The 15368-nt window shown below is 31.8% G+C and overlaps 1 protein-coding gene across 2 annotated transcripts; it reads right to left on the bottom strand.

Annotated features, from left to right (window-relative positions):
• Nucleotides 1-1099: 1099 nt before the first annotated feature.
• Nucleotides 1100-6069, bottom strand: LOC117174686. 2 transcript variants are annotated; one of them, XM_033363996.1, is made up of 3 exons: nt 5959-6069; nt 1548-1741; nt 1100-1352 (listed from the first exon to the last, which is right to left on the bottom strand). In XM_033363996.1, exons 1-3 carry the CDS (start codon nt 6014-6016, stop codon nt 1332-1334), a joined length of 273 nt encoding a protein of 90 aa, XP_033219887.1. In that variant the 5' UTR covers nt 6017-6069; the 3' UTR covers nt 1100-1331. The 2 variants fall into 2 exon arrangements, with proteins under 2 accessions (XP_033219887.1, XP_033219879.1); XM_033363988.1 differs by having other exon boundaries at nt 1100-1741.
• Nucleotides 6070-15368: the final 9299 nt, after the last annotated feature.

Genomic DNA, 15368 nt, shown 5'->3' with positions numbered 1-15368 from the left:
ATATTTTAATTAAAAATTCTTGAAACTGAAAACTACATCTGTGAAATCTGTCAATTTAATATTTTACGATTTTGTGATATTTAAGAAATTAAAACATTCTAAAATGATTAAATTTAAAACTGCCTAAAATTAAAACCAAACAGTTTAGGATATTCCAATCGAACATTAATCAATCTGAAATTGACAACCAATGTTTTTATCATTATAGTTTGCAGTTTTGAATGATTCAATAGTGATATTATTTTGAAATTATTATAATTTGAATTTGAAACGATAATGAGTTTCATATCAAGTAGCATCAATTGACATTGAAGCTTTCAAAATTAATTATTCAGTTTAGAAATGGAAATTTCCAAACTTTTTTTTCAAAATACAGGCATTTTCATAATAGCATCTTGAAATAATAGCTTTAAATATAATTAATTTTAATATTTTTAAAGTCTAAAGTGCAAAATTAATCAATTGAAAATGAATCAGAATTTCCATGCAAAATTTTGAATGCAAGATTTATTTTTATAATCTTGAACATTTCTCAAACTTTTAATAAAAAATCTGTTTTTTATTATATTACTAACTTAATATTTTTCAAAATTGAAATTATTTTATCAATGGCAAAATTTTCAATCAACTACGACGTAACAACTTGTGAGACAAATGCACAATGTCACTATTATTATTCAAGTATTATTATATACTTATTGTGCAATTGTGTCTTGAAAGAAAAACTCGAAGAAATTTAATTGTTCCCTAAATATCAAGAAATGGAAATCGCGAAAGTAAAAAGAATATAAATACACACATAAATGCAAAATTTCGTATTCTGCTGAGATACTTTCAACAATATAATTATTCCTTATAATAAAAATAAATAAAATTAAAAACACCATAATTTTTGACAACCATCGTTTTATTATATCTTTTTATAAGTCTACACATGTAAAAATCTTGTAAAAGTTTCCACCAAAATTGTATTTTAAGTACTAAAACTTAATAAATAATTTCAAACAAACATTAATATTATCAAAATTTAAGAGGTTATTTTCGATTCTAGGTTATATTATTTTAAAATCAAATACTTGCATCCGATATTTGAGCCACCTTAACGAAATTTCTTTTTAAATATTTTTACACCCTGAAAAAATTAGAAACCATGTTAAAATTTTTGTAAATTAAATAAAGACACAAAGAAATAGATCAATGGTCCTTAACTTTTATAAATTAAAAAATAAGGAACAAATTTCCTTTTGTATGTTTTTCACACTTAGGACCATAATTCTTTTGTGATTTGTGCCTTTTCTTCAACTTCCCAAGTTATCCAATAGATTCCTCACTTATCGTGGCCAGAAGTTTTCCTTAAAAAGTGTCGGTAAGGTAGGAATCAGAAAATTTGGAAATGCCATTCACTTGAATTATTTTACTGGAACAATATGGGATCGAGTCCAGTCAATTTTATTGTAGTAACGACTAAACACAGGGTCCACTTCTGTTACTACTACCGGACTCTTACTATTAAGATTCATTTTAACAAATCTACCAAAAGTATTTACATATGGTATTAATACGTCATTTTCTTTAATTCTGCCGAGAAGTCCAACGATGAAATCACCCTGTTTAATTGCATCATGAATTTTACCATTTAAATGCAGAATATGACCGTCAGGATCACGGACACCATAAATACCAAGAGGAATTGGGGGAACATCTGGCTTGCTTCTCAAAGAATCGTCAATAAAAACCAATTCTGTAAGAAAAATTAGAAATGAATTTTCTTAACGATCAAGGTAACATCTGCTTTATTATAAATAATTGTATGCAACGAAAGCACAGCATGAACAAAATTCATAATTGAAAATAATATTTAAAAACTACCTTCCTTACGGCTCATAAAATAATTATTAGATTTTTGCTGTGCCCCAATATGACACGAGAAAATGAATACCATTTTATAAAAGAGGCCGTACTCAAATAATGTAACAGATTATAGGGCAAATGTCAATTCCGCTATACTACTTTACCAATTTTGGGCAATTTTTGACATCACTTGGAAACGTACTAAAAACTTTACCATATGTATTTAAAAAAATTGATATAATTTTTTAAATGTTAATATACGTGTAGAGTAGGCTGGGTCCCCCTTCCCCTCTTCACGTTACCAACCGTTGGTTTTGAGATGACCCCTCCCCCTCTAAAGTGGTAAAGTAGTGTATGCACGATCCGTACACTCCTTCCCATGATTTTTGAGAAAGTAGTCCACTTTTAAAACCTAGTTGTTGAATTTTTAACAAAAAGATTAATTTTTTTAAGGAAACAATTAATTGTCTACAAAAAAACGAATTTTTAACAAAATTCAAGAATTCTCAAACAAAAAGTTGACTTTTCAAATAAAAAGATGCATTTTGAACGAAAATAGGACAATTTTTAAACATAAAAATTAATTTTACATAAAAGAGACGAATTTTTAACAAAGTTGAAGAGTTCTCAATTGAAAAGTTAAAGCTCAACTAAAATAGATGAATTTTTAAACAAAATGATCAGTTATTTACCAAAAAAATTCATCACTTGGAAACGTACTAAAAACGTTACGTTATGTACTTAAAAAAATAGTAACGTAGTTTATGGATGATTTCGACCCTGCTTTTCCTGATTCAGCCTAACTGCTGCCGTCGAGCCTGTTCAGTGGAAATTCTTTGTACCTAATAAGGCCTTAAATATGCAATATAATTTTTTGTAAATTTAGCACTTGTTAATTTGTAAATGTAATATTTGAAATCTTCGTATTATAACAATTAAAACCATATGTTTATTGACTTAAAAAGTTGAAAATTAATAAATAAATGTTTAAGTTGACTTGAAATTTTATGGACAATTTTCAAGCAAATTTTACTTCAATCTTTTACTTCTTTATTATTTTTATTAATTTTACTTTAATTTAATGTTTAATTCTTTAAGCTAACTTGGGGAAAGTTCAAAAATTATGTGTAACTTTTCCGCATGGGATACTATGATAAATATTATGTAATTTGTTTATGAAATTTAATTAAAAATACTATTTCAGCACATGACAAGCAATATAAAAATGATTCTTATAAATATATTTTCTGTTAAAAGTACAGGAATAGCACTCGCAGTTACCGGTCTCTGAAATGTAAGTTACATTTTGTAATTTCAAAGTGCCTCAGTTCAAATTCACTGAACTTTTGATACTAAGCACTTTTAAATTAAAAATTTAACTTATTCAAGAACAGTTAGGTACAAGTGATATTCCTGCACTTGTAACTGAAAATATATTTATGAAAATCCCATACATTATACTTTTAATGTTTTATAATATATTTTTTGATCAACTTTCATAAAAAAATTGTATAATATCTATCACGGTATCCGAGGCGGAACAATTATGCACAGTGGAAAATATTATGTATAATTTTCATTTGCTTTATTCATTTTTTATGTAAAAGTAAAACTAAATTTCAAAGGCAAACTATTAAAAGTATCATTGTGGGAACAATTAATGAAATACAGAATGAATGACCAAAAGTAATTTTTGTCGTTATTTGAAAAGATCAGATATTTAAAATACATAACTATTGTATTAAATTTGATAGAAATCCCTTAACGATAACAATAAGTTAATAATAGCTGCTGTTTAGCAACTATTTAAACAATTTCTGTAAACAAATACACACGTAGACTATTTTATCAGGAACAGGCTTGATTTTTTGCAGAATCGATTAAAAATAGCTGGTCAAAGATTGCTTTCTATCAGATTTTTTGAATTAAAAAAAAGCTGTTTAGCATTTAAACAATGTAACTGATTGTTACTGAACATTGATACCTGTCATATTTCATACAAAAGCAATGTATTTCAAATAGATAGTCATTGCGAATCGCAAAAAATGGTTTGCCTTCATTACCTTGTTTATTATATTATGAACAACTTTTCTTTAACTCCTATCAACTGTAAATTGTTTTGAGTTGATCATTAAATTAATTTATCACAAGCATAAATGAATTTTAAAGTTGTATAAGGAACTGAAAAGTTAGACGAACATTTTTAAAATTTTACTATCAAATAACTCATTTGGTTTTAGACGAAGTGAATTATCCACAGTTATCAGTTATACATGGAATATTGGCCATTTTTACAGAAAAAAAAGAATAACATTAATTAGGATTTGACCTGTTAACATGGGGTATTTCCGGCTTTTAAACAAATTTTCAAAAATGTTTAGGGCAGAAAATCGATCATCAAGTTAACTCTTCAAATAACAGAAAATACTTAATTTTTTCAGACTAGATGGAAAATAAATTTTTAAAATTTGTAAATTAATCCTTTTTTGGGTGCATAATTTTGGTAAATTCATTGTTTTTCTTAACTCATTTCGTTTGTTTTTTACGTAGCATGCGTCGCTTGTCTAAAAATGTAATTGGTTTAATTTTGATGTTATTTTTTAGAGAATAAAACAAAAATTACTTCTCGTATGGAAAAGTAATATGCAAGAAATTGGTAGATCTTTTTTGGGTCCATATTTTTGTTTTATTTTAATCCTTTTTGGTATTTTTTTTCTTTTTCTCCCTCCTTTTTTTCGTTTCTTGGCTTTTTTCATATCTTGCGTTTGATCAGCTTAAAATTCTCATTTTCCTTGTTTTTTTAAATATTGATCATTTTACATTATCAAGACTGATTTTTTTACTTTAAATTATAACAAAATTTTAATTCTTATCAACAAAAACTTACTGACGCAATAAACTTAGAAGTTTTTTCCATAGCTTCAGGAGCGATTTAATTTTCAAACCAATTTTTTTTACTATTAAAACAAAAACTACGCGTTTCATAAAAAAATTCTTCATAACAAATTTATAGATTTTTTATGAATTACCCTTGTAATCAATTTTAGTTCGTGCTTTGTTTGGTTCTTGAAGAATTTATTTTTTAATTATTAATGTCATTTTTCACGATTAAAATAAAAACAACATGTTCTAGCAAAAAAAGATTTGCAACTAATTCCTAGCTCTTCGATTAGTGAACAAATTATGTCCATAATTATTTAGTTTGTGTCTTTTCTTTAAAGTTTTTTATTTGTTTTTTATTTGTGATATTGTTTTTAATAAACAAAACAAAAGCTACGCGTTTTATTAAAAAGTGATTTGTAAGAAATTTGTAGATTTTTGCTGGGTGCACAATATGTTTGCTTAATTTTCATTTTTCATACCTTACAGATGGAAATCGGAATTTTCGATTTTTCAAAAATATTAAAAAAGTTGTTATGATATTCTTGTAGGGCTTTCAAAAATGAACGTTTTTCTTCTGTAGACTTCTTTTCCTATTGTTCGTTGGGTGCCTTAGAGCTTTTATTTTCCTCTGATTTTTTGATTTTTGAAAATGATTTTAACCAATACCTTCTTTGATGAGCATATGAAAATAATGTAAATTTAAACAAAAGCAAATGTTTTGATTTTGAAAAAAATTGACATGACGAAAATGAGGGGCTATTTTCTCTTAAAACGCTTAGGAGTGCTATTTTATGAGATCGAAGGGTTCAGAATAAAAATGGTTGAATTTGGTATGGCTTTCCATTTGAAAGAAACGAAAAGTGTTTTTCGTTTAGAGATTTTCTCATTTTGTAGATATAGAATTCTAATTTATTTTTCAATGATGCCGTTTTCACATTTTCACAAATTTAAAACAAGCAATGTAAAAATGTTGAACTGTTTTAAGATGTTCTGCTTAAAGTTAATCTCTAAGTGTTGAGTTGCAAAATATATAAATTAAAAATATTAGTTCTTTAAATTGAAATAAACGAAAGAAATTTTTATAATAGAGAAGAAAAACCGAGAAACTAGCAAAAATTATTTTTTTGACTTCACGATGCGCGAAAATTATAACTCCTTGCTTTTTATAACAATTTTGCACAATAATGATTATGTATTAAAAATTTAGAATATAATTATACTTACCAATAGGATTAGGGAGAACCACCAATATCAAGAATAGGATATCGATCATTTTCTTCATTTTTCGAAATAAACTTAACTCGCTGATCGTCGGGAACTGGAAGAATAGTACAACTACTGATTATTGAACAAAAAATTGTATTTATATATACTGGTCGCCATCCAATTCGTCAATATCTGTAAAGCGAATTTGGTGTGTTGAAGGTTATTTAAGTGAGATATTTGTATTTCATCAATCTTCTCGTAAAACAAAGCTCTAAAGATAGTACATATACAGTTTGCAAATGACAGCTTCATGACTTGCACTATACTCTAGAGATGTTGTATAACACGTGTCTTCATTTAGAGAGTTTCATCACCGTTTTCATTTTTTTTTTGAAATGTACGATTTTCAGAATTATATAAAACTGTACTTTTAATGAATCATGCACTGTTTCGTGTTTTTTAGAAATGATTAAACATTATTATTCCTTGCGGTAGAAAAATTAATTGATAGTATTTTGTACAATTATCTAAAAAGGAGACTCATGGGCAAATTACACAACCCCACAAAAATGTCTATAAACCGAGCTAAATCACCATAACTATATATATATATGTTCTGTAGTTCGCTATATCTGAGTTCAGGGTCAGTTTTGTCCCATCATGTTAGGGCCATAGTCAATTGAAGGTCACAATGGAGAAAACCATTATATAGGTGAAAAACTGTACTTAAAGACGTTTTTAGGATGACTGAATCAAAATCCGTGGACAGTTTGACACCATCAGGTCAGGACAAAGATCAAGTGAAAGTCAAGATAAAGAAAACGATTTGATTGAAGAACACCAATGGATCGGAGAAAACTTCTACCCTCTTACGTTTTTTGGGTCGCTGAATCCGTGTCCGATGTTAGTTCGACCCCATAAGATCGATTCCATTGTTTTCTCAATTTTGACCTTCGGATGACCTTCATACCGATCTAATGAGCTAAAAATGAGCTTGGATTCAGATTGGGCTACCCCAAAAATGGTTTAAAATAATGGTTCACGCCGAGTCAATGGTTTTTTCTCATCTTGACCTTCACTTGACCTTGATCCTAATCTGATGATATCAAACTGTCACTATGTTCGGTTCTAGTGATCGCAAAAACGTCTTAGAATAAAAGTTTTCTCTGACCCATTGACTTTTTCCAATCCAATGCTTTTTTTTATTTTGATCTTCACCTGACCTTTATCTTGACCTGATGAGATCAAACTGACCCTGGATTCGGATTCAGATAGCCCAAACACGTCTAAGAGTAGATTTTTTCTCAGATCTAATGTTTTCCTTCATTTGACCTTCAATTAACCTTGATCCTGTCCTGATGCCAGAAGGATATTTCTTGACGCTAATCAAATTTCCTCTTAAATCTAAGGTTAAAAGAAATTTCATATGTGCGGATAAATAATTGTGTTTGTGTAAAGAATATATTAAAGTGGTTCAAAATGAAATAGGTAAAAGGAAGATGATTTTATCTGACGACAACTTATTTGCAGAGGGGGCGGTGTGGGAGACCCGATTTTAACATCAGTGTATGTAGTCTTCAGAGTGAATAAATTTTGATTGATAACTTTTTTTCATAGAGTGCCTATTTTTCGAGATATTTCAAAGTTTCAAGTTGAAAAAATCACCCTGTATATTTTATCCCGAATTCTTCTGAATGTCAACATTCAGTTGAATACCAGAATCCTCTAGATACACGCGACATTAATATTGGTATAATATCATAAAAATATCAAGATGAGTGTAATAATATCATTAAAACATATGGGGTTGACACCTCCGACACACGCCCACGAGTACCTGAAAACTACCCTTAAAACAAAAAATCTCATTTCATCATGAAATCGACCTTTTGAACACTATATTCTCGTCTTTTTTTAATCAAAATTATTAATGTTAGTATAGTGGAATATTTACCAACATTCTTCGCTTAATTTTTTGTTAAATAAAAAATAATTAAATATGGCTGATAAATAAATTATTATTGAATTAATTATTGATAAATAATTAATTGTTACTGCTAAATATTCCACTAAGCAAAAAAAAGACTACAGTGCTCAAAATGTTGATTTCATGAAGAATGGACATTTTTTGTTTTAAGGGTAATGTTAAGGTAATCGTGGGTGTGTGTTAGGGGTGTCGAACCTGTATGTTTTAAACATGAAATTTTTCTTTGGATAATTCTCAACAGGCCCCAATACTTTGCCGTCACATTTTTTCAAACCCTAAACAATTATTCCAAAAACTAAAAAAAGTGATTTTTCCCTATGCATTTTACATGGGAAACTTTAAGTAAAAACCGGCACCTGTTAAAATCGAAAAAAATTAGGGAATTTCTTTTTTCGGGTTTGAAATGAAATGGGGGGATCGTTGCCCTCTGAACAAAGGTTTCTAGAACGGTGACTCTGGGATGCCAGGCGCCCTCTCAGAGTACCCAACATTATCCTTGCATGAGGGGCTCTACAAGTATGGACGAACCTCTTTCCCTGCCTTCTCGTAGGAACAACCAGGGCGTCTTTTCAACTTCTGACTGATGCTCTAGCCTAAAATAAAACGACATCTACTCTACTTTAAATTTATTAGGTTCTATTCAGCAGATTCCTATTTCGATACAACAAAAGCCAGTGATCCATGTGAAATTCCCACTACATTAGATAATAACAATAGCGTGCGTACTGATCGTACTGAGCATAGTTTAGTTAGTCCGCACAGTATTACTACCGTTTTTATTGAAAAAAATAAGAACGATAGTAATAAGAGTCAAGCAAAAAATGGTAAATTAATTTTTGACTATTTTAAGTTAGTTTAATTATGTATAAGCTGTTTCTCCGTGTGTACAATCTGTTCACGCTTTGCGTGATCTTATTAATTACAACTATTCCTTTTTATCAGGCTCTGGAGCTTTCAAATCTGGTTTTCGCTTAAAAAGCACTTTTCCTTGGATATCTTTGAAAAAAAGAGGTAAAGCCATCTGTTCCATTTGTACTGAAGCTGTCGCCAAGCGACAGAAATATCTGTCTACAGCCAAATAAAAAGAAATGAAACACGGAATAGGCGGAATACGTACCTGAACTCCATTCTTGGTTGAATAGAACTAGACATCAATGGCATCATCACTATATAATCGATGAGATTCTTAAAATTTATGCAAATGCAGTAGTTCGAAAAAACCTAGAAGTAATCAAATCCGCGGATTACTACGCGATATCTTTGGATGGAGCCTCAAATATCTCGAAAATCGAACAAGAATCGATCTGTTTAAGGATAGCAAAAGATGGTTTAACCGTTAGAGAAATTTTCATGGGTTTCTACCAAGCTACAAATACGAAAGCTGCAACGTTATTCTAAATTGTCAACAATGTACTTGTTCGATATACATTGGAAATCAACCGCTAAAGAGGCCAGTGTTACGATGGTGCATCAAATGTAAGTAGTCGACTGACTGGCTTACAAGCGCCTTGTTTTAAACATCTTCAGGCTGAAGATACTCCGTAATTAATGCAATTTTGTACCATGAGGTACTTTTAATATACTATTACATTTTGAACAGGGTAAAATTAAAATTAAGGACGACTTAACTTGTTATTTCTATCGAACAATATAAGTTAATTTAATATTGCTCTGATCCCTAAATCCAATTCCATAATATACTTCTTAAGTAATACGAAAAAAGAATGTATAAATTTAAGGCTTCCTCGCCAGTATCATTTTTCGGCTGCAGAATTTTCATTATTTTTCAGATGGTGCTTGCGAATGAAGTCATTAAAAATGCTTGAAAATAAAGATGATTATCAAGCCATTTTGATTTTCATGGAGGACTTATCAATTGATCGCGAAGTAGACAGCAAAATATCAGCAAAAACGTTTGGGTTTATAACACAATTAGATAGTTTTGAATTTTAGTTTCTGTTGGCCGTTCTGGTAGCAATTTTTGAAAGAATCAAAATCCTGAACGCTAAACTTCAAAAACTGGACCTTAAATTCAATGAATGTACCCAAAAAGTTAAAGCCGTAATGGAAAGTTTAGCTGAAGTGCGTGAGTCGAAATTCGAAACGTCATGGCTCGAAGCAGTATCGAGTGCGAAGGATCTGGCATTGGAAGAACCTAAACTCCCTCGATAACGCAAAATTCCTAAGCAATTGGAAATAGACACAGGCTATGCGAGTAGTTATCAGTCTTACTCTTTCGTGAATCCGGAGATTTATCATCAAAAAATCGATTGCGACATTTTCAACCGTGTTCTAATGGCGATAAACACTCGATTCAAGTTGGAAACTCTGGAAATGATAAGTTCTATCGAAAATCTCGTAGTAGGAAATGAAGGCTCTAGTATAAAAGTCATTATTTACTTTTACAGTAACCGCGTTGTTGAATTGGGCATTGATCCATTTTTGAATCTTGATTTTGATGAAAGAAAGCTTATATTGCAACGCCAAATATTCTTAGAGGTTCTAGCACAACGGTATGTGACTATAAAGTCTATGACTGACGTAATTACAGTTTTACAGGGAAATCCCGAAGTAGGTGATCTTGTACATGCGTTTAGAAAACTAATCAAAATCTCGCTTACGATTTCGAGCACTTCGTGCATGAACGAGCGGTCGTTTTCAGCTCTTAGGCGATTGAAGTCCTATTTGAGGTCATCCATGGGACAAAAACGACTTAATAATCTCGCAAATCTACACGCACATAAAGAAATCGCTGATGACCTTGATGAAGAAAAAGTCTTGGGTGAATCCATTCTAAAACTAAGATCAGAAGTGCTACTTTCGCCTTACGAAAATAAGCAAAAAATAACTGCATGTTTTATCAAAGTTTCCATGGAGTTTTTTAATGCACAAATTTAAAGATTGTACGATTTAACAGTTTCGTCTTGAATAAAAAATTAAAAAATCAGAAACCTTTTATCACCCCCCCCCCTTGGTTCAAATGATAACTCCATTCCCTAAAAAAGTTTACTTCGCCGGCCCTGGGAACAACAACGGTAACAGCAAACATAGTTGTAGTAAGTGCGCTTCAATGAGTCAAACCCTGAACGAGAGGTTTACATGGCACGTCTGCATGTTCTGTTGTGCGAAAGAGACTCAAAGCAACCGCAAGTTTCGCATCAACATCTGCGAAACCATGTCGAACTACTCCAAAAAAGAAACTATGTAAGCGTAGCGCATACTCCACCACAGCCAAAATAAGCCGGCAACAGAGAATAAGACGCGAAACTAAGACCAACTGCAGGCATCCAATACAGGAAGAGCGATGCTTTATTACCCGGAGAAACATCAACATCCAGGTTTCTCTAAGGTCTAAAGATCTGGCTGAAATGGGTGAAGAGCTTTATGGCCATTTTTTCGAAGAATGCGAACTCTGGACCATTACTTGTTATGTGTATAATGCAGCGAGAGATTTGGCCGATGTGAACCGTAAAACAAAATCAACGCTTGATGATAAGATCAAAAGGCGATAGCATCAACTTGCCATAAATATAGGCTAGGAAAGACAGTACGCGTACCGCATCCAGTGTGTGAATGTGGGACGCATTCACACTAGCTCTAGGGATTGTCGAACGCTATACTAAAGAAATAGGAAGGGAATTTGGGTTATACAAATGCGCCAAGGTTTATTTGAAGCTAAGGAAACTTAATGGTATCCCCGAAGACTCTAAGCTCGTCGATAGAAGCGCTATACGACACCTTTGCGCTGAAGAGACTTATACATACTTGGGCGTACCACAGAGCCGCGTTCAGGATGTGATGTCTATAAAGGATACTCTCTGAAGCTGATACAAACGTCTCATTTAGCAGATCTGGTTTTCCGAACTGTTTGCAAGGAACAAAGTATTTGCAACGAACATGCTTGCCGTCGCGGTAGTACTCTATTCATTTGGAGCGGTTCCATGGACGAAGAACAGGCTCAGATCCCTTGGTCTGTTCCGCGGCTCTACATGTCATGCCGTCAAGGTGGTCGCGGAATATAAAATCCTGAATGTCGTCACAGCAGGATTATTCTGGGCACATCACATAGAGTCGCAAATGGAAGAAAACCTCTTCTTAAAGTGGTCAGGAAGCACGGAGAGGTGGGCAAAGAAGCGATTCTGTGCAAATCTGAATAAAGCGGCAGAGAAGGCTGCTGAAACACTTGGACTTAACTTTAGTATCAAAGATGAGCAAAATGCATCAAATCTTATCTATCTCGACAACTCACTTCTGAAAGCCCGGATTAGGAAAGCACAGTAGAAAAATTTCCGTGAACAGCTCCTCGATAAGAGGACGCATGGGATCTTCCACAGAAATGTGAAGGATCATTCAATGTCGTGTTAGCTAACTTTTTCTTTCCTTAAATTTCCCGGATTGAAGTCAAGCACGGAGCGTTTAATTTTGGCAAGCCAAGACGGCATTAACCTTAACATCGCTGCTATAAATGTTCTTAGGGAAATAGAGTTAATTGTCGAGAATTAGAAGTGCCACATATAATGAAACTTTATACTCTCGAAAATTGTTCCTGTCGCACACTCGAGGCCTGACATAGTTCTCCTTGATATCGGGAAGCGAACCATGCTCTTTATCAAATTCTTGGCACCAGCTGAAAAAAACATTATAGCCAAGGAGAATGAAAAGAAATAGCGGTATAGACCTTATGAGGGAGTTGCGATGATTTTACCCGAAATATTGTGTTAAACTGGTCGTCCTTGTCATCGGCGTTCTTAGAGGTGCCAAGCTTTTACTGGTTAATAGCCTGAAAATCATCCCTGCATGTCAACAATGTGCTAAAACACTTGTCGGGAAATTGCAAAAGGCGGTCTTCGTTGGGTCGATCTCATGAATCATTTACAGACATTCACTTCCAACCTACTCCTAACTATTCTATTATTTATTTTTCTCTCTACTGTCAGATATCCTTCTTGTTTAAATTATTTTTTAAATCTTGAGAAGAAGAGTATAAATAATTACGTTTGAAAAAAATTAAGTACAATTTAAACAATGATTATTATTGAAATTTATTTATTATTTGTTAATGACTATGAAGTCAACGCAAAACTAATGATGTAAGAATGAAGTAAAACTGTCTAACATTACTCTAGGAAGTGATGATCATAAAAATATGCAATTGATTACATGAACATGTTTGGTACTTGCATCTATTTAAAAAGTTAAAAATTCCTGAACTGAATTAGTTATTATTTCACAATAATTCCAAATTAAATAAGTAGGGGGAAACTATTTTAAAAATCCACCTTCATAAGATTTTTTTAAAGTTTATTTAATTAAGAACTTCACAGTCTTGCGGAACTCTTGCAAGCTCTTTTTCTACACAGTGAGATATAAGTATGTTACGTTCGTAATGTTCTTTGTGTGTTCTTAGAGTTGATTATATGAAACGTGCTACATAACATACAAAGTATCAAAAGGAGCAGACACTTATGCTCGATATTTTCTGTAAAGCTTGTTTTGGTGCCCTGAATCAGTGTTCAGTATTCAAGTCTCATGCAGAACGTTGTTTATAAGCTGAACTCGGTTTTTGCATAAATCTCTTGTAACGAAATAGTGGAGTCCCTGTGAAACACGTGCTCAATTTAATAGGATTTTAACACACAGGCGTGCGATTATGGTATCTACGGAAGAAGGATCCGCGCAACCTCCTAGAGTCAGCTGTTTTACGTTAAAAACCGCTAGTCACACGTGAATGTAATGTCGCCCAAAGAAACACCCAAGTATCATGAGAGACGCTGCCGAGGTTGTAATGGTACCATCGCAACTGATGTAATCTCATGTAAAAGATGCGGTACATTTTACCATCCGGGTTGCGTAAACCAGGGAAAAATTCTACCACAAGAAGTCTACACTAAATGCTGCGGTCCCAGAAAAAAAACCCCGACTCCCTTTTCTATTGAGGATCTGGAAGGTATAATTGTGAAACATCATATTTCTCTAAAGAAAAAACTTAAAGCTGATATTTTAATATTAGATTAAATCATTACTGGTTATTGCTGGTGGCTCTAGTTTACATTCGGTATCATTTTATCTAAGTATGAGCAGCATAGTTTTTGTAGCATTAAAGATGTTGGCGTAGGTACCAAAAAAGCAGCACTTGCGAGAAGCTTTAATTTTCTTTTTCAATTCGAAGAAAAGTGCTGCTGACACTCATCGATTGTTTTTGGTAATTTACGAAGATTATACTCCATCAATTAAAACGTGTATGTGCTGGTCTAAAAAATTTAAAAGTATCGATTTCGACATGAAGGACAAAGAACGTCCAGGCCATCCGAAAACGATAGATGATGAGGAATTGGAGCCATTCAGCGGCGGACTGGCGTGTACCCTCAGGGTGGGCGCCCACCCTCACCCCTGTTGTTATGGCGCCTTTGAGGACACTTGGACACCCCTAGAATAGTTTTGTGTTCAAATATATTTTGATAAAAAAAAATACTGAAAAATTAATTAGGCAAAACGATATAATTTGACATTTAAAAACGCGCCCGTGTACGCTTGTAGATTTTCTATTGGTAGCAGTTAGATGTGATCGACGGAATTATTTTTATCAGTTTCCCATACTGTTGAAGCAGCTGATTATTAATTGATAAAGCATAAAGTATTTGTCAGAACGGATTGCACATGTTTCTGTCAATTATTGACATATTTTTTATTAAGTGCTGGCAATATAACCCCTAACATATGTATGTATAAATACAATATCACATATGTATTTTGCAAGGGTGAAGTTTTGCGAAAATTTCATAGGATTTGACAAAATTACTAGTTAAAAGCTAAAGTTTTAACATGTTCAAATTTACGAAATATATCTTTCACAATCGAGACTTTCATTACATATTCTTCCAGATCTCTCAATATTTTGTGAATAAACAAAAAGTTTAAGACTTATCATTGAAGTTTCAAAACAGTAGAATAATAATTTCGTTCCATGAGGTAAGGATATACACACCCTGCTAATAATGGATTATTAAAATTTATTGAAAATAAATAAGGTTTGATTTTTTAAAAATGTTTTCAATTAATATTGGATAGCTCAATAATCATTCATACCTCATTCATCTTCATATGAATAATTTTGAATAAACTTTAAATATATTTTAATAATGAGTAATAATGAATGAAATTTAATAAATTTTGTGCAAATAAATCAAATCAAATTCCATTACTCTTCAATAACTTTACTCACGTTATAGAAAATAATTGACGAAATGAGAATCAATTACATTTTACGTAATTTAAACTAATCTATTTCTATAGCTTTAAATAATTTTGTATTATGAATAAAATGGAATATATTTTTCACCAATCATATTGAATCAATTTTTATCACTTTTCAATTATTGTAATTGCGTTATTAATAACAAGTAAAGAATCTAAATTAATTGTATTTTGCGAAATTCAACGC

Source organism: Belonocnema kinseyi, chromosome 1 (assembly GCF_010883055.1).
Source record: "Belonocnema kinseyi isolate 2016_QV_RU_SX_M_011 chromosome 1, B_treatae_v1, whole genome shotgun sequence".
NCBI lineage: Eukaryota > Metazoa > Arthropoda > Insecta > Hymenoptera > Cynipidae > Belonocnema > Belonocnema kinseyi.
The sequence above is the reverse complement of the archived record's forward strand: the minus strand, read 5'-3'. Positions and strand labels throughout refer to the sequence as shown.